This window comes from Xyrauchen texanus, chromosome 2, assembly GCF_025860055.1.
Source record: "Xyrauchen texanus isolate HMW12.3.18 chromosome 2, RBS_HiC_50CHRs, whole genome shotgun sequence".
Classification (NCBI taxonomy): domain Eukaryota; kingdom Metazoa; phylum Chordata; class Actinopteri; order Cypriniformes; family Catostomidae; genus Xyrauchen; species Xyrauchen texanus.
This window is the reverse complement of record NC_068277.1, coordinates 6,910,870-6,930,064: the sequence shown is the minus strand read 5'-3', so window position 1 is coordinate 6,930,064 and position 19,195 is coordinate 6,910,870. Positions and strand designations below refer to the sequence as shown.

The 19,195-nt window shown below is 36.6% G+C and overlaps 1 protein-coding gene across 3 annotated transcripts; it reads right to left on the bottom strand.

Moving 5' to 3' along the window:
* Positions 1 to 2,872: 2,872 nt before the first annotated feature.
* Positions 2,873 to 15,334, bottom strand: nqo1 (NAD(P)H dehydrogenase, quinone 1). 3 transcript variants are annotated; one of them, XM_052149770.1, is made up of 7 exons: positions 15,314 to 15,334; positions 10,837 to 10,918; positions 8,669 to 8,836; positions 6,228 to 6,358; positions 6,011 to 6,124; positions 5,774 to 5,875; positions 2,873 to 3,459 (listed from the first exon to the last, which is right to left on the bottom strand). In XM_052149770.1, the coding sequence occupies exons 2-7, from the start codon at positions 10,838 to 10,840 to the stop codon at positions 3,148 to 3,150; spliced, it is 831 nt and encodes a 276-aa protein (XP_052005730.1). In that variant the 5' UTR covers positions 10,841 to 10,918; positions 15,314 to 15,334; the 3' UTR covers positions 2,873 to 3,147. The 3 variants fall into 3 exon arrangements, with proteins under 3 accessions (XP_052005730.1, XP_052005723.1, XP_052005735.1); XM_052149763.1 differs by lacking the exon at positions 15,314 to 15,334 and having other exon boundaries at positions 10,837 to 10,993; XM_052149775.1 differs by lacking the exons at positions 10,837 to 10,918; positions 15,314 to 15,334 and adding an exon at positions 10,311 to 10,479.
* Between the last annotated feature and the right edge of the window lie 3,861 nt (positions 15,335 to 19,195).

Genomic DNA, 19,195 nt, shown 5'->3' with positions numbered 1-19,195 from the left:
TATGTGCAGTTAACCTTTCCTAACTGTGTCTGTCTGAGTGGAACTGTCAATCTTTTTTTTTTTTCATAGTCTAATATAGATTGTCAATATTTTTCTTTGATCGGTCGCTGTTCATTTCCTTTGGTGCTGAGTTTGACTGGTTTTGCTGAACGGATCGAGACGACCCGCGCTGTTGCGTTCTCCGTCTGGGGGAACCAGTAATCTGTCAAACAGTGATGGCAATTGCGATAACTGGCATGATGAAAAGACAGTATTCTGTGTTTTCTTGGCATGTTTCAGGAGAAGAAAGACAAACAGATATGGCTGTGCAGTGTATAAACCTCAATCTCCTGACCTCAAGAGGTGCTTCCTTGTTAGCGCACCCGCCTCCTACGCCGGTTCGAGTCCCGTTCGGAGCCGGGCGAACAGGACCGGTTACATTGGTGCCGTGACCCGGATGGGAGTGAGGTTTAGGGGGGTGAGTGTAACGGGAGCCAGCTGGTAGATAGCTGTGCAGTGTGTAAACCTCAATCTCCTGACCTCAAGAGGTACACTAGCGACTGACTCTAGAGGCTGTAGCCTTTAGCCTCCTTGTTAGAGCACCCGCCTCCCACGCCGGAGATGTCGGTTCAAGTCCCATTCGGAGCAGCGTGACCAGGACCAGTTACACTTGGCGACATTTCCACAGTCCAATCACTGTTATTGTAAATGGTGCAGCGACTCTCTCGTTTATGGGTTCTTCTCTTATATAAATTGGTACATCCTCGTTCCCTTTCTTTACATCATGTCTTTGCAAATTTTCTGTGAATTATCAAGAACATGTTTATTATTTACTGTGAGCATTTTTGGGCAGAACCTTGTTATTTTGTTTTGGATTCTCATGAATAATAATAATAAAAATTCTCTCTGCGGATTATAAAAAACTGGCATTTAAAACACCTTTCATGGCTACAAAAAAATATTTGGAACCTTTCCACTGTTACAATGGAAACTTCTGTTTATTCACACTGATTTGGGAAAATTAGCTTTGTTTGAAATTTGAAAATCTATGTTAAGGATAAAATAGACATTTCCCACAACACATCTGTGCAGTAGCTACTAAAAGGAATATTCCAAGTTAAGCTCAATCGACAGCATTTGTGGTATATGTTGATTACCACCAATTATATGTAATAGTTTCTATTTCTCTTGAATAGAGCAAAAATCAAGGTTACAGTAAGTGAATGGGCCAGTTTTTGGAGAGTTTAAACACAGAAATATGAAGCTTTTAATTTGATAAAAACAGAGTGAATTCTTGAGATGTAAAGTTGTTTAAATCATCGTTTTACGGTCTTTTTAGGGTTTTAGTGTTCAAGGCGTTACATCGTCATGGCAACAAAGTTGAAAAATTTTGTATTTAAAAAAAAGTGAGTATTTTAATGTTTACAGACTGCCCCCATTCACTTCCATTGTAAGTGCCTCATTATAATAAGAAAAGTAGGGTCGAGTCAATTATTTTTGTGGTAATCGACATTATGCCAGAAATGCTGTTGATTGAGCTCAACTTGTATTGAACCCGGAAGTTTTGATCACCCTAAAGGCTGTTTAATGGCATTTCAGCAAAATTTAAAAAGAGCCATATTTTAAACACAAAACATTTCATGAAACAGATAAATTAAAAAATACACTTGTCCTGTCTGCACAGTTCAACCTTTTTGTAAAACCTACTTTCATTGTCTAGCTGACACTTACCAATTATGTGTGCACAACACACATAGGTGTAGTTTAATTATGTTCACTTATTTACCCGACAACTATATGAGATATATTACAATAATGGCATTTTAGTTTTGAGGATAGAATTCACAAAAATACTCATAATTTAAAGGGATAGTTCATCCAAAAATGAAAATTGAGTCATTGTTTACTCACCCCTGTGTTGTTATAACACTATATGACTTTCTTTATTTTTCTGAACACAAAGGGAGAAACTATGAAAAATGTTTGTACTCAGTGATGTCATACAGTGGCAGTTTATGGTGACCACCTCTTCAAGCTTCAAAAGAACGTGAAAATATAATTCAGAAGTCTAATAAATTATTCCAAGAGACTCATGATAGTTAAGCATACGATAAGGTTTGGTGAGAAACAAACTGAAATCGAATGTATTATTCATTCACTGACCATTGATCTCCTTTGTGCGATCATGATAGGGCACGAGAGCAACAGTTCACGAAGTCCCCTTGTAACATTGGGGCGTTCATGCGAAAACCCGTTTTGTTTATGTAAAAACAGGTCCAGTACGTTGATAGTGACAACAGAATACAACACATCGGCACATAAAACAGAGAACAGAACTTACTAAACCTGTCTGAAGAGTTTGTAGTTGAAGAACTTATGCATTTCTATGCCCAGCCTTATTTTGTTTATTAAACTGAGTACTCGGAAATCAAACAGAAACAAAGGATGCTATAGGAGCATAAATATATATATAGCATAAAGGAGAAGAGATGACAGGCATTCCCACTTACTCCATCTCTTTCTTTGATTGAGGTCTCCGGTTAAAGAAAATAAGGCTGGGCATAGAAATGCATCTATTCTTCGACTACAGACTCTTCAGACATGTTTAGTAAGTTTTGTTCTCTGTTGTGTGTGCAGTGGTGTTGTGATTTGCTGTCACAATCGCTGTGGCAGACAATTTTTTTCACAATTTCTTCCTTTTGTGTTAAGAATAAAGTACGAAAGTCCTATAGGGTTATAACAACACGGGGTGCGTAAACAATGTTTTAGTTTAAACAAAGTTTTGGATAAACGACTCCTTTTAAGGTGTTTAAAAACCAATACTGTTAGAGAAAGCAAGCATCTATTTTAGGAATTAAAAACAAAACAAAAAACCTTTATAATCATACTTCTTTATTTTTAAATATTAGTTTATGGTTAACATCTGAAAATATGCCTTAGATAACATTGAAGCATCAGTAAAGGTAAAGCAAAATGTATCATTTTAATAAAACACCTAGATGGTTATATCTCTACAGAGAAATAACAGATACAAATATATCAGAAAAGTGTGATTGATCATATAGTTAATGCTCTTGGATGATTGTAATTAATATATGCAACAACAACTCCTCCATTCTTCTATAACAACCGCATAGAATGAGGTATGTGTTAGTTATCTGGTGTGGATTAATCCATTTGTTTAGCTTTTGTCTGGTTGTTTGGAGGCATCATTTTGCCCAAATGGTGTCCTGTGGTAATGCCATAGGCCTGAGAAGCAAATTGCTCTTTAACCTCTGGCCGAAGACGAAAGCCGCCTTGGAAACTAAGGTCAAAGTATTCAGATGGAGCAAAGGACAGAGGCTTTTCAACCATCAGACCGTTCAGCCTTTCCCGCCATGCATCTAACATGGCTGATCTTACAGGTGGCGGAGAGTGTGTAGGAGACCAGAAAATCTGGGGGGCGAGGACCTGAAACCCACAGTAACGCAGCACTCCATTCTGTAGATAAAAACACACATAATCTGTAATCTACTTGATATAAATCGCATCAGATAATTACAAAATGTATTTTCTTAAAGAAATAGTTCACCTAAAAATGAAAATTCTATTATTATTGCCTCGTCTTAATGTCGTTCCAAATGAAAGAGGAATTTTTGGAGAATCTTTATGCAACTCTTTTCCAAACAACAGCAGTTCATAGATATCACGTCTGTCAAGCTCCAAAAAGGACAAAAATACCATAAGAGTTGTAAATGAGATTTGAGAGCTACAGTGGTTGGGAAGGTTTACAGTAAAATACATACAGTAAGTTTCTTAACATTTTAACACTGTGGATTTCTAGACAGTAAAGCCTTGTTAAAACACAACTTTTGTCATTTCCACCACATCTCAACTTCTGTATGTGTTCAATAGAATTCTGTAGCAGAATTGATGGTGATGGAAATTACATTCTTTTATATCTTCTTTTTTTAATCCCCTTTTCTCCCCAATTTGGATTGCCCAATTCCCACTACTTAGTAGGTCATTGTGGTGGTGCGGTTACTCACTTCAATCCAGGTAGCAGAGGACAAGTCTCAGTCATCTTATCAAGTGGCTCATTTTGCATGACACTGCAGAGACTCACAGCATGTGGAGGCTCATGCTACTCTCCATGATCCACACACAACTTACCACGTGCCCCATTGAGAGCGAGAACCACTAATCGTGACCACAAGGAGGTTACTCCATGTGACTCTACCCTCCCTAGCAACCGGGCCAATTTTGTTGCTTAGGAGACCTGGCTGGAGTCACTCAGCACACCCTGGATTCGAACTTGTGACTCCAGGGTTGGTTAATCAGCGTCAATACTCGCTGAGCTACCCAGGACCCAGAAATTACATTCTTAATGTTTTTGTCTTGCTTAGGCTAATTTCATTGCTAACAATGTATGCAACTAATGGCATCTAACGCTATCTAATAGTCATAAATAATGGTGGACAGTCATCATTTTTGAAAAATAATTTGCACACAATAAATATCGAAATGGTTTATGTTTATTTCACTCTGTGTTTAGATTATCATAGTTTTAAACATGTAATAGTTTGTATTTTATATTTTCGTAGTTTTTTATTGAATGTCTGGATCTGGGACAAGGCTAAAACAATAAAATCTACACATTAAAAGCAATTTGAAAAAGAAAACAAAACACATGATGACGGGCTAGTAAACCAACCCCTGAGTCATAAAAGTGCTCAAAGTGGAAGAAACACCAAGATATCGTATTACTTTAGAAAAGTTAGACTAAAGAACATTGCATTGAGTCTTATCAACATGATCATACTGGAAGTCGGCATGTTATTTACGATTGTTCCGGTACCCTACGATTGGACACATTATGCACATTCACTGACAAGCGCCATTTCCCATCAACCAATTTTGCAACGGCTCCAGCTTGTTTATTTTCCCCTGTGTCGTGACCTCAAGAGCATTGCTTCAGCAGAGAGGGAGACCCCAGAGATCTTCTATACCAAGATAACAACCTCACACTGAAGCATCTACTCCATATACATCCATTAAAAAACAAAACGCCTCTTGACTCCTCACCAATGTAACGCCTATAGAATGTCTATGGGACCGTTACGATATGCATTGCGTTGCTAACCTTGTAGGCTCCCCTTGATAGAAGGGCTCTGGGAGACTTGAGTCGAAAGTAATTGCACAATTGAGAGGCTGCAATTTTGCCTCTAACATTAATTTTTTACTCCACTGATGTTTAGGTTGGGGGGTACAGTTATATATGCATTGCTATTCACTGTAGTACATCCTGTCCAGCTGAAAACAACTTGCTTTTGGCCCCCCTCTGTGGACATTTCACTCATGTTTCCACACACTCAACAACACTTACCACTTTGGCCAATTGGGGCAGTGTTTTTACCGCTAAATAAATTCAACCAACAGTTTCTGATCTGTCTGGTCATATGGACTATTTTCTGCTGCTTAAAACATTATTATAATTTTGTCCCTTCGTTTACATTTACATTTCTACATTTGGCAGACGCTTTTATCCAAAGCGACTTACAGAGCACTTATTACAGGGACAATCCCCCCCCCGGAGCAACCTGGAGTTAAGTGCCTTGCTCAAGGACACAATGGTGGTGGCTGTGGGGATCGAACCAGCAACCTTCTGATTACCAGTTATGTGCTTTAGACCACTACGCCACCACTGCACCTTCATGCAATTGACAGTTTTGGCTTTGAAATGACACACGAGTGATAAAATAATGATTATAATTGGGTGAACTACTCCTTTGAAATCTTTCAGAAGAAAGCTCACCTGTAAGGGCCAGAGTAACACATTGATATCTCCATGGATGCTATCAGGCTTAAACATGCACTCCATTGAACCAGTGGTGAATGAAAGCATGGCCTTCTTTTCCTATGGTGTGAATGATAAATGACCATTTAAAATAAATCTATAAGTCACCAACATATAATTAAGATCTAATCAAGACAATACAATGTTGTGATCTTTAAGGCTATTTGCATATCCTGCTCATTTTAGGATTCACACCTTAAACATGCCATTGTCATACTTCCTCTGCATAGTGAAGGCGAATCCCTGAACTAAGACTCTGTCTATCCAGCCCTTCATGATGGCAGGTACACTAAACCAGTAGAGAGGGAACTGCGAATACATTACACATCATACATTCTTTCAGACAGGAAGGAAGCAGGTGACATGTACAATCTGATATGTGTCTATTGGCAGCACTTGGGAGATATCTTACCTGAAAGATGATCAGGTCTGCCTGTTTCACCTTCTCTTGTTCTTCTGTGACATCATCACTTAGGCGACCATCTTGCCATGCAGCCGTCATCTCCTCATTATACACAAAGTGCTCGGAGTTCTTTAGATCACCTGGTTAGTTACAGTAATACGTATCTTCGTGAAGTCAGAATATGAGTTTTGTGGCTTTTTGGTCATGTCTGTCAGCTCTAAGGTCATCTAATGCTAGCTAGTGAAGTCCTACGTGTTGACAAAATAAACATTGAGCAGATTTACGCATTTAAAATGTACAGTCTGTCTCTTCTGGGAAAACGGACCAAATCTATTGATGACTCACTTTGCACTCATGGGTATATACACATATTTGTCCAATCAAATGCCCTCTAGAATGAGAATGTCCTGCCACCAACTTGCAATAGAGGGCAAAAGTCTAGTTCCATAAGTAAAAATATCACTAATTTTAGGAGATTTGATTATTAATGATAACTTATATACTTTAAAAGACTGTGAGCTCTGATGTTGTCAATTGATGATATACAGTATGCGTCTGTTGAAGTGATCATTCTGCATTAATTAAACTTAATTTGTTAAAAAATTGTGTTTAATAACTGGTGAATCCTCAAGATAAAGTTCCACCAATCAGAGAGTCTCGGCAAACCAACTGCAGAAATGGGTTTCTGCAGGGACCGCCCACTTCCATGACACACTGTTAATGACACAATCAAGTTGGTCTCCCTACACTCTCAACTACTTATATTTGTGTATAGCAGAATATTTAGCAATACACTTTAAATATATTGTTTCTATACTTTTTAATTAACTTTAAATCAATAGTTTTATATGTTGTTTAGGGCAATCAATCGATTATAATTTTAATGGAATTAAAGGTGTTGTAAGTGATTTTAGCATTCCGGAACTTTTACGTGACTGAGCCATTGAATGGGCCACACCCCCTCATTCCATAACCCCGCCCTCCAAAGTTAATTTTGAAACCAAAACCGAGCAAAAGAGCAGCACTGTTTGTTCCTGTGGCTGTCAAATTCAACAGTGGCACAATTGCGCCCTCAACTGACAAACATTATGAATTATAGCCACAATGATCCGCTTCAAATATAACACTAGGAGAACGAGCAAAATGATTGACAGGTGAAAATCGGCAATGTTCGCGGTCCACTGACACATTTTTGTTTGCTGTAAACAAAGTCTACAGCTGTCACAGAGACTGCTGAGATATCTCAGGACACTTATTTCATTAATATCTTTACGAGAGTAGGACATTTTTGATAAAAAAAAATTGCTTAAAGCACTTTTAATTACATGGCATGCCACTTAATTAACCGAATTAATCGCAATTAATCGCCTATAATAAATATTTGCCGAGAAAGCCCCCAAAATAATAATAATTAAATATATAATGTTTAAATCATTATAAATAGTTATATTTAAATAATGAAAAATAATATATATATATAAAATATACAGTATATATTATATTAAGATAATTAAAATGCATTACATTATTGTGGCAAAGGAGTTAAGTATTGATAAGACAAGACAAATAGTGGCTTTAGACTCCAATGTATTGTTTATTTGCATATTATTGATCATAAGCCAATCATTGGCCTACAGTTCACAGCAGTACATTTCACAACTGAATGTGTTTTATTATGAGGGCTTGTTTAAGGACCCGTCAATGTACACCTTTTGGAGCATCTCACTTTGGTTGCATCATATCATAAACATACCATTTTTAGCTTGCTGTGGCAAGTTAAAAATAGTTTAACACTTAGAAAAACACGTCTTGAGATCCCTAAGCTGTGTTCTGAACACAATAATGCGTCCTTGTGTTGTGCTGTCTGCTGAAGGGTTGGTTTGTTCTCTGTATATGCTGCACGTTGCCTATACAGCTGAAGTTCCGCTTACTGCCCCCTGCAGAAAACAGGTGGTACTACAAACTTGAAATGCTCAGGAATCTTCCTTATTACGGTTCGGGAATTGATTAAATGCATTATTTTCTTTACATGTAATTTTTTTTATATATAATTCGCACTGAATTAACGTGAAAACATGCCATTTGCAATGCTTCACTCACAACGTTAAGTACTCAGTCTGGTATATTTGACGTTTTTTATCTGATTTCCAAATCACTTTTTGCTTCAAATCAAAGTATGTAATGCTGTGATTGACCTCAGAACTGGTTGGTTTGGTTTATGGCTTTAAAAGCTTTTATGAAATCCCTATGGAAAAAAATTTATGGGAAAAATACATCCGAAACCAAGGGTGGGCTCTGTTGCACTATATAGCAAGTAGCAAATCATATTCATGGATCTGACTTTAAAGCTTTTGTATTTGCCCGACTTTTGTACTTCCAATACAAGTTGTAGAGTGATTTGAAGAGTGAAATCTTCATAGTTTTACATTAAGAAGATGGTCAATTCTTACCCTTAATGTCCTCTGCAGTAGCTGACGCTTTGAAGTTCATAACATAGAGATCCGACACTAGGACTTTATAGCCTTGATCCGTCAGAGCCTTGATGGCTGCATCCCGCGCAGCAGCATTGAACGATGCAGGACTCTGGTGGGCATAAACAATCAGCGCTGTCTTCTGTGCTGTGTACATTTAAAGATACAAACAAAAGAGATCATTAGTATGTATTTGATGAATATTTTAGGTTGGCTTGTGGCACTTTAGACAATAGTTAACAAGAGTGATAAACATCATGGCTGCACAATAATCATAATTGTCTATAATTTCCCCTGCGACTGTAATTGTGATTAATTTGGATCAACAGAATTTACTTTAAAACCGTGCAATCTTTTTTACATTCATTTACATTCAATCGTGTATCATTAAGTCACGTTACTATACGTACATTTTTGCTAAATTATTTTTAATTGGATCATTGGACCCTAATCCCTAGAGTGATGTTAAGGACCAGCATTAAAACACAACATATGCTGGTGACCAGTTATGCTGGATATTGCTGCATAATATTCATATTGCAGAAATATTAAAATTAAGAATATATTCTGAACATAGCTTGTGTTGTAGGTTAGTTAGATTTGTAAAATGCATTACTATTATACTATTACATTACTGTAAAATGCATAACTAGCCTCAGTAGAGTGCATATACAAAACAAAAAAAAAACAAAAAATTACACTTAAATGATTTTATAATGATTTGGACAAATGATTGACTTGCAGTATCATATGAAAATCGCATGCTATTTACAGTCAGCAAAACAGATGTATGTTCATCCAAAATGCTGTAATGAATTCTTGGTAACACTGTACATAAGGTTCCCTTCGTAAAGGGTTTTTAAAGGGGTTCATACAAATGCATTATAAATCTGAGTGACTTCCATGCAGTACTTGCCAAACAGTGAGCCAGTTTAAACTTGCATGTTATAAATGCTTAATAAAGGTACTTATAAAAGCTTATTTTAATCAAATGTATGAAATGTCTTAATTAGCAAAAATAAAAAAAATTAAAATACTATTGTTAGATTAAAAAGTGTTATGTTTCACCCCCCCTCCCCAATTTGGAATGCCCAATTCCCAATGCGCTCTAAGTCCTTGCAGTGGCGTATTGACTCGCCTCAATCAGGGTGGCGGAGGACGAATCTCAGCTGCCTCTGCGTCTGACCGTGCGTTCACACCAGAAGCGGCGAGAGCGTCAAAATTAGCTCTGGCTGTCCTGCCTTCAACGCTCGCGGACGCTCGTGGATGCTCTGACGTAGTTGAAATAGGCAGCAACATTTGTTCAGAATTATCACAAGTAGCGTATATCCTCATGAACTCTTTAAAATGTGAAAATAAGAAATCGATCGATGGCAGAAACTAATTAAAATTATAGTTGTTTGTTATCAAAATAAAATACATTTGTAATAAAAACTGTGGTCTTGGTCATATATTACAGGGAAACCCGTCACGGCAATAATTAGTTTCTCCTCCATTTTATCTTCGGAACGAATGTTTGATGGGAACCAAAGTTTACACGGTTATGTTCTCTAGACTTCGCTAGAGCGGAGCACTTCTGTATTCCAACAGGTTGCCGCTGAACCACGTCACAGCTCATTACCATAATGTTGACTGCACTTGAACTTTCATCTGATGCCCACACCGCCCAAGACTCGCTGCGCTGCTTCTCGCTGCCGAGAGACGCTGGCTGTCATTGAAAATGAATGACTTCCGGTCGATTTGACGCTCTCGCCGCCTCTGGTGTGAACGCACGGTGAGACCGTCAATCTGTGCAAACGCAACACTTTTTATTTTCTCTATAATAATCTATTTTTGCTGCATTATGACACAAATCATGAATTCAAATGAATAAAATAAGCATTAGTAAGTACCTTTATTAAGCATTTATAACAAGTGAGTTAAAATAGGCTCACTGTTTGTTGACACATGAGTCACCCTTTTTTTGTTGTTAAAGCGGCATATAAATGATTTATAATGCATTTATAGATGTGTTATTAGTCATTAATGAACCCTTTTAGAAACCCTTTACTAAAGGAACCTTAATGTGAAGTGTTACTGAATTCTATCCAATCCAAAACTAACAGATTAATCCTGATTGAATAAAAATAATGGTATAGACTTCTTACCCATTTCCGTTTGGATGTATCACTTGTGCACCAGGTTGAAAGATACGTCTAGTAAGTGTGTTCTTCGCCTTTTCTAAACAAGCTGCTCTTGAAATGACAACCGTGACGTGAGAAGCCAGACAATAAAACTCAGGTTTCAGTCATGCAGGTATTGTATAACCTGCATGGGTGTTAGGGGCGTTGGTATGAGGAAAGGAGTATAACGATCAAATAGAACAGCCTTGGAAGTTAAGAAATGTATGTGAATTACTAACCATACATATGCAGTCTTATTTTAAGTTACATTTAATAGTTTTTTATATGCATTAAAAATACTCTTTGTTGTTAGATATATTGGTATATAATGTAGATATATAATCTTATCAGTTACCTTGCGTGCAAGGAAGGCATGCCATATAATCATTTGAAGCACAGCTGGAATGTGTTTGGTATGCAGAAAGATTTTTAGTGCTCTGTGTTTTTAAGGTTTTCATATTTAATTTAATTGTGTTTTATCTTTATTAAGAAATATAAGCAGTAAAGGATCATCATGCATTTTGACTTTCTATAAATCAGCTAAAAGTCCAAATGCATGATGATCCTTTACTTGAAATTATCATAAAACTAATAAACAGCTGATAAACAGTTCCATTGGGATTGTTAGTAACTAGATCAAAGCAGCACTGGTGTGGCTGAAAAATAAATCTGTGAATGTTTGAATATCCTTGCGAATTGTTTTGCAAATGCAATGTTGCAAATTCACCCAACCAGCATCTAACACATACAAATGATCCAAATCAGAGGTTTGCTAATACCACATAACAATTATTTACTGAACATATAACATTCATGCAACAAGGTGGGGTAGCCTATTCGTGTAAAATTAACAAATTCGAAAATAAATATGTTACGTGATCTTGAATGAAACGAGAATGTAACACTTTACAATAAGGTTGTACTTGTTCACATTGATTAACTACATTAACTTAATGTTAATTTCAATATAAGGTAATATATTTTTAAAATTAGAAGTTGTATATTTTAACAATAGTTAATGCATTATGAACTTAACAATGAAAAATTATATTTTTATAAGTTAACATTAACAAAGATTAATTCATGCAGTAATAATATGTTGTTTATTATTAGTTTTTGATACGAATGCATTCACTAATGTGTTATCAATGAGAAAATAATAAAGCAAAATTTGTGTGGTAAACTTGGTTGGTTGGTTGGTGTGTGTGTGTGAGTGTGTGTGTGTGTGTGTGAGTGTGTATTTATCACTTTGTGGGGACCAAATGTCCCCATAAGGATAGTAAAACCCGAATTTTTGACCTTGTGGGGACATTTTGTCGGTCCCCATGAGGAAAACAGCTTATAAATCATACTAAATTATGTTTTTTGAAAATATAAAAATGCAGAATGTTTTCTGTGAGGGTTAGGTTTAGGGGTAGGGTTAGGTTTAGGGGATAGAATATAAAGTTTGTACAGTATAAAAACCATTATGTCTATGGAAAGTCCCCATAAAACATGGAAACACTACATGTGTGAGTGTGTGTGTGTGTGTATGTGAGTGTGTGTGCGTGTGAGTGTGTGTGTGTGAGTGCATGCGTGTGTGTGAGTGTGAGTGTGTGTGTGCCATGTGTGTGTGTGTGCGTGCGTGTGTGTGTGTGTGTGTGCGTGTGTGCATTTATAGAATTTTTGGCATTTATTTGACAGGGTAGTTATAGAGATTGTGAGAGAAGATGGCGAAATTCAGTTTTATTTTACTGTTCATGTTTGAACATGAACAGTAAAAATGGACATGACATTTGAACATGAAAAATGGTTGACTACCCCACAATGTGTTTCACTAAGAGACTTAAAGGTGCACACAGCGATTCCTGAGAAACACTTTTGGTAATTGTGCTCAGCTGCCAAAACAAACACACTCCTCCCTTCAGTGTTCCTTTGGAAGCTCCGCCCCCTGATTTCAGTAAGTTGCTGATGATAAGACGGTTTTACACACACCAGCTCAGACACTCACATCTCTCCTGCTACTAAATCTAACATCCCAACAACAGCATATTTGGGTTCTGTGAAACACAGAAAAATGTATGTTACCCACCTATCAAGAAGAAAAAGAGCAACTCCTGCATCTGTCTTCAGGCCTTTTACCTCTCTGAGGTCTCTCCGCCGCTGAAAAGCCACGCCTATGTTGACGCAGCTCCTAGCCCTCGACTATCATAATCCTTATTTTTATAGTTAATATTCATCGAAACCTTTTTCTCTTGGTCTGTTTCTCAGCCATTTGTCCTCCTTGGAGTTTAGAAAGTTTGCATCAACCAAATTTGCCGTCGCTCTTCTAATTAATTTCCCTCTCGCTCAGCCCCCACCCCCCATCCTGTGCACACACAAGAACCACCCCCTGTCTCTGATTGGCTGGAGTAGTGTTGTGTGGATCGGTCTGTTCCATTTTGTTTTTGTCACATTTAGAGCCAGGGTGGTGTATAAATGCTAGATATTTGTTTCAGCCCACCCACATAACGGACAGCAGACTGTGAGGAGCTATTTGCAGAATTTGACAAAAAGTGTATTTGATTAGAAATGCTCAGTGCACCTTTAACAGAAGACTGTGTTTGATTCTGAGAATAACTTGTTTATTATCAACACAACCCTCATGAGTGTATAGTATAATTAATATGATTTATAACCTCCTCGTGTTCGCTATAATGTGGTTCGCTCACAGTGGGGCGCGTAGTGAGTTGTGCATGGATGCCGTGGAGAAGAGCGAAGCCTCCACACGAGCTATGCCTCCGTGGTAACACGCTCAACAAGCCACGTGATAAGACGCACGGATTGACGGTCTCAGATATGGAGGCAACTAAGATTCGTCCTCCGCCACCCGGATTGAGGCGAGTCACTACGCCACCACGAGGACTTAGAGCATATTGGGAATTGGGCAGTCCAAATTAGGAGAAAAAGGGGAGAGAAAATATAGGCCGGCACGTCCAAAGGGGGGCGCCATATCACGGAAAGAATTACACTTAAAACTTTAAAGTCTCTGTGTACATAAGTCAGGCATATGAGGTATCATTTTTAAGCTTAGAATCTGAACTTTTCAGAGATAACCATCACTTCTGTATTTATGTATGTCTCACAAAAATGTGCGTCGCAAATTAGCGCCCCTAGAGGTAATGGGGTAGAAATATTTATATGAAAACAAAAGTCATTCACATTGTACCTAAATGGAAAAGTCATATATCAAATGAAAGCTCTCATTCTCAGGAATGTGACTGTAGAGTTTATTGTAGCCCTAATTTAAGATTTAAGATTTTCAAAAGAATCACAAAGTGAAATATGATTTCCGTAAGTCATCAAATACAGACATTTAATTTATGCTCCGATAACTGCTGCTGTAAGCCCCAAGTAGCCAAATACTTTATATCTGCTTTGACTTTAGGCAGTTTCCTAAGAAATGAGCCATTTTTATTGTCTGTGAGCTTGCTTGGCTGAATACTCCAGTGTTATATCTTAAATGTCCAGAACAAAATATGCCATCCAGAAGGAAGAGCATGCAAAACAAATCATCAAAAAAAAATCAAAATGTTTTCAGCTATTTATGATCAAATGTTATATATCATCACAAATGGGATCTCAGTTTTCTAATGAGACCTAGATTGAGCTTCTAGTCCACTCAGAGGCCGAGATATTTAATTAAATAACGAGGGTGGTGCTTGAACTGAACATTAGACTGAATGTCTATGGACGAGCACATCTGTGAGGGCTGAAATGCGTTAGAGCGCCACCTACATTTCAGATCTGTATTTTGAGATAGAGGGAAAAAAATTGTAGTGCTTGCTGCCATCAAGTGGAATAAAATGAGACATGTCAAAGTGAGGTACAGTGAACCAAACCAGAATTACATGACTACAAAGTTAGGACAACAACCATGAAGTTTTTTTCTGTTTATCATAAGATTATAAACCCACACAATATTATTTAGAAATAATTGGAGTCTTTTTTTATTTTATTTGGGGGGTTCTCTGAAAAATTAGGCCATTTAAATAAAAACATTTTTTTTTGCTATTAGTCCACAGAGTGTGAAATTGCAGACAGATGCCCAAAAATGCACCAGAGTTTAAGGGGTTCAGAGGGTTGAATTCATTTAAAATAATTACAATTGTTTTAAAAAGACTTTTGCTTGATATGCAAATAATTGCTATATATAAACTATTGCAAAAATCTAAATTCGTGTAATTAAATTAAATAATATAATGTAGTTTTTCCTCAAAATTAAGTCTAATAAAGGTAATTATACTTTAAACAGATCAAATGTTTCTTACAGAAAATTATTTTTAGCAGAAGATTAAGGAAAATATTACAACGCAACTACATATCTCCTGTCTACACGGTGGTGAGTGCGCATGCGCACACTAAATTGTTTACAACTTTGAATCAATTTATGTATAAACTCTCAACATGTAACCATCACAAAGACAAAGGATTGCACACTTACTTTGAATTAAGGCAGAGCACTAAAATATAGGCCTATATTATGTCGCGCATCATCCGTTTCTGCTGATCTGCAGTGCAGCTAAGTGTGGGCGGGGCGGGGCAGATATCTTGGTGCTGATTGGTCCAAAGACTCAGCTCAGTGTAGGCGGAGGAGATCCCTGATGCTGATTGGTCTCAGGAGAACGGGTGTTTGGAGATAGATTTATTTATTATTATTATTATTTTGTTTTTATTCAGTTTTGCTTTAATCAAAATAAAATGACAGTCAAACCAACTGAAAGCATAAGAAATAAACTAAATAAATAAATTAAAAAAACTTACAAAAAGGTATATCGATAATATACTGAATTCAAAAGGCTATAAATGATACAATATAAAATGCATAAAATATTAAGATTCAAAAGGGAATATTCAAGGCTTTATAAAAGTTAATACTCTTTAGTACTTTACTGTTTGTTTGTTTTTTACTCCTGTTAACATATTAAAGTAATACTTCTATTTTGAAGAGTGTGAAGTTTGGTTTCTATGACGACCATTAACATTTATGAATAAATCATTTCCATAAATCAACAATACATTTATAATATACCATGCTTTATGTTAAAATTTACTATCAAAATAAAACAAAACATCCTCTTTTCTTAAATACATATTAATACCATATGCATCTAAATAAAATATTCTAAATCACACCAGAATGTGTTTGTATAGATACAGTCCAAAAAAAAAAAAAAAAAAGGTTCAATGTTACAAAATGCACATTTTAAATCAATATCTTTCCTAAATCTTGCACTAACTTGTTTAACAGGGTAAATCCTGTGAATAATCTTAAAGGAGACCTCACGAATCTTATTGGCCACACAATATCGTCTTGTAATTTTAAAGGTTTCTTCAGAATTAATATTTTGTAATTGGTAAATGGAGTTGCACAATTTTGACAGATTTTCCTAAGATAGCTGTTATTATTATTATTTTTATCTGTAATACTTAATCCTTCCAACTGAACAGTAAAGTCAATATTTGGTCTTGAAACAATGTTATATTTTAATAATTCAAAAAGTTCAAAAGGTATAGTATCAATGACAGTCATGCATTCCTTAAAAGATACTGCAGGAATATTTTCCAGAGAATTCCGAGTGTAAGTAAATTACAATAGCTGTTAAATAGTTGTGACACCAATCAAATATCTTTTGTCAAAAAACCCAAAAAGGATTTATTTCTGTGCTTAATGTATTTACTGTTCCAAATTAAACATGTGTGATGGGAACACTTGTGCCTATACATGATCATCCATTTTGGAACATCTATGACCATTGCAGTATAAATGAGTCTTAATAAGCCTTCTGTTTTTTGATAGTAATCCCCTCCCATTTAAGGATAAATCCCTCATTAACCAGGAATTCAACTTTTTTTTAATATTTTTTATTAATGGAGAGTAATTTAAATGTGTCCTTTCTTTCTGGTTGTTACAAATCTCAATACCCAAATAAGAGATTTGGTCCTTAATTGGTATGCCATAGAGATCAGACAAATAATCTGGTCTGCTTTTGAGAGCTTGGTCAGATTTTTCCAAACAATGGCTCAAAATAATCTCCAGACCAAGATGCACAGATATGACTTGCAATTCCTGAAAAGTCACATAGTTAACGAGGTGGCCGTGAAATGGATTTGAGGCTGTATCTCGGCCAGAGGTGGAGTCTTGATCTTGTGGTCTTGGTCTCAAGATGTCTCGAGACCATATAAATGTGGTCTTGGTCTGGGTCAGATTACTCAGTGTCTTGGTCTCAACATTTAAAGTCTTGGTCTGGATCTCAGTCTCGGCCTATGGTCTTGATGGTCAAGACTTGCTGTGTGTTTACCAGTGCACTAAATGCGATTATTATTTCAGCCACTAAATGGCGCTGCATCTTTACCATTACTGAGAATTTGCAAGCACAGTATTTCTGCCTTACGGCATGTGTCGGCATGCACCATTTCTCATCACATTAATGTAAGTGCAATAATTATGGTTTAACAACACAAAATAAACATTAATGATTACATCTGCCATGTAGAAGCCGTGACTTCACTCGGAGTAATCGCGCGACCCAAGTAAGCTTGTTAGTAGCGAGGTGTTCTTTATTGGCGGGAATACGGCTGAGTGATTATGACGACAATCATAACTAAAGATTCTTTCGCTATTAATAAGATATATTACTATTATTATATCGCATGCCATATTGATGCAGCTACAAATCCCAAACAATCTGAGAACTGTGTTCCTGAATTAGTTAATTCTATGTATTCATTTTTAGGCCTAGCCTAAATTAAGACATTGACCAAACGGACAACTTTACAATGTTCCTCTTCTTGGCAGCATGAAATAAAACTTATTTAAATTGTGAGTAATTATATACAGAAAGCGAGCAAAACTCGCTTAAATTATAATTAATTAATTATAAACATTTACAATCACTGGAGCTGTCAATCACTTGAGTTCTGCTCTCTCCCCAAAACTCTCATTATAATCAATAAAGCTGTGGTAATTGCACAATGCATTTCTTATCTGCATCGTTTTTACTGCTGGTTTGACAGTGTGGCAGTGCATGTACAGAACTCATGACTTAAACGCCTCTGATTGGTCATTGCATTTATCAGCTGACATGTCTGTGATTTAAACAAAATAAAATAAACAGTATTATTTTGTTATAATAATGTAGATGAAACACATTTCTCAATGAATCATGCTTTTGTGAAGTTCTTTCAAAATGTGATTTTCAGTTATTGCAAATATTTCACATCAGCATTTTTTTTGTTTTAATTCTTCACTGTAATTTTCTGTGCATAACTGTATACATAGTTGTTTGAATAGTTTAATAGTATACATAATTATTAATAGTGTACATGCCTAATGCCATGCAGACTTCAATTGTTGTGCACTGGCCAATTCAAGTCACTTCACTTTAGTTTTATTATTTTATATATATTTGAATTATGAAGGCATCTCTTAAATCTGGACTGTTTTATCTATATTGCAGTCTGAAAAATGTCAGAGCCTGCAGTGGTAAAATTTGCATTTGAAAATTTTGAAGAAGATTCTGAAAATGAGAAATGGAGAGCAACCTGCAAAATATGTCGCACATTAATAAGTGAAGCACGTGGTACAATATCATCATTCAATAGATAGGATTGGCTTTGACGTGTTGTTTTTTTATATTATTTCCCATTTTCTAGACTGCTAACATCCTAAAAATTAGAATTTTAACATATAACAATATTAAAGTACATAACCATTCCTACCAACCTGCAAAAACGTACATAATTTTATAAATGTAAAATTATATTTGATTTCATACTAGTCATCATCACGAGACAATTTAGGCCAGCCATGTTTTCAATGAAAATGACAATTCTTATTATCATATTACAATATTTTGATTTGTTAATGAACAGGGGTATTTTGGTGAGGTCTTGATCTTGTGGTCTTGGTATCAAGACACCTCGAGTCCATATAAACGTGGTCTGGGTCTGGGAGGGTCTAGTCTTGGTCTCATGGGGTCTAGTCATGGTCTGGGTCTGGGTCTTGGAGGGTCTAGTCTTGGTCTCATGGGGTCTAGTCATGGTCTGGGTTTTGGAGGGTCTAGTCTTGGTCTTGTCTTGGTCTCATGGGGTCTAGTCATGTTCTGGGTCTGGGTCTTGGAGGGTCTAGTCTTGGTCTTGGCTTGGTCTCATGGGTCTAGTCATGGTCTGGGTCTTGGAGGGTCTAGTCTTGGTCTTGTCTTGGTCTCATGGGGTCTAGTCATGGTCTGGGTCTTGGAGGGTCTAGTCTTGGTCTTGTCTTGGTCTCATGGGGTCTGGGTCTTGGAGGGTCTGTTCTTGACTACACCTCTGATCTCGGCAACAC

What these genes read in the sequence shown, in the direction of transcription:
- nqo1 (XM_052149770.1), bottom strand. An exon ending in CAGACCTGATCATCTTTCAG is followed by an intron (nt 6,125 to 6,227) that starts GTAAGATATCTC and finishes ATGTATTCGCAG; the next exon opens with TTCCCTCTCTACTGGTTTAG. An exon ending in ATGACAATGGCATGTTTAAG is followed by an intron (nt 5,876 to 6,010) that starts GTGTGAATCCTA and finishes TTCACACCATAG; the next exon opens with GAAAAGAAGGCCATGCTTTC.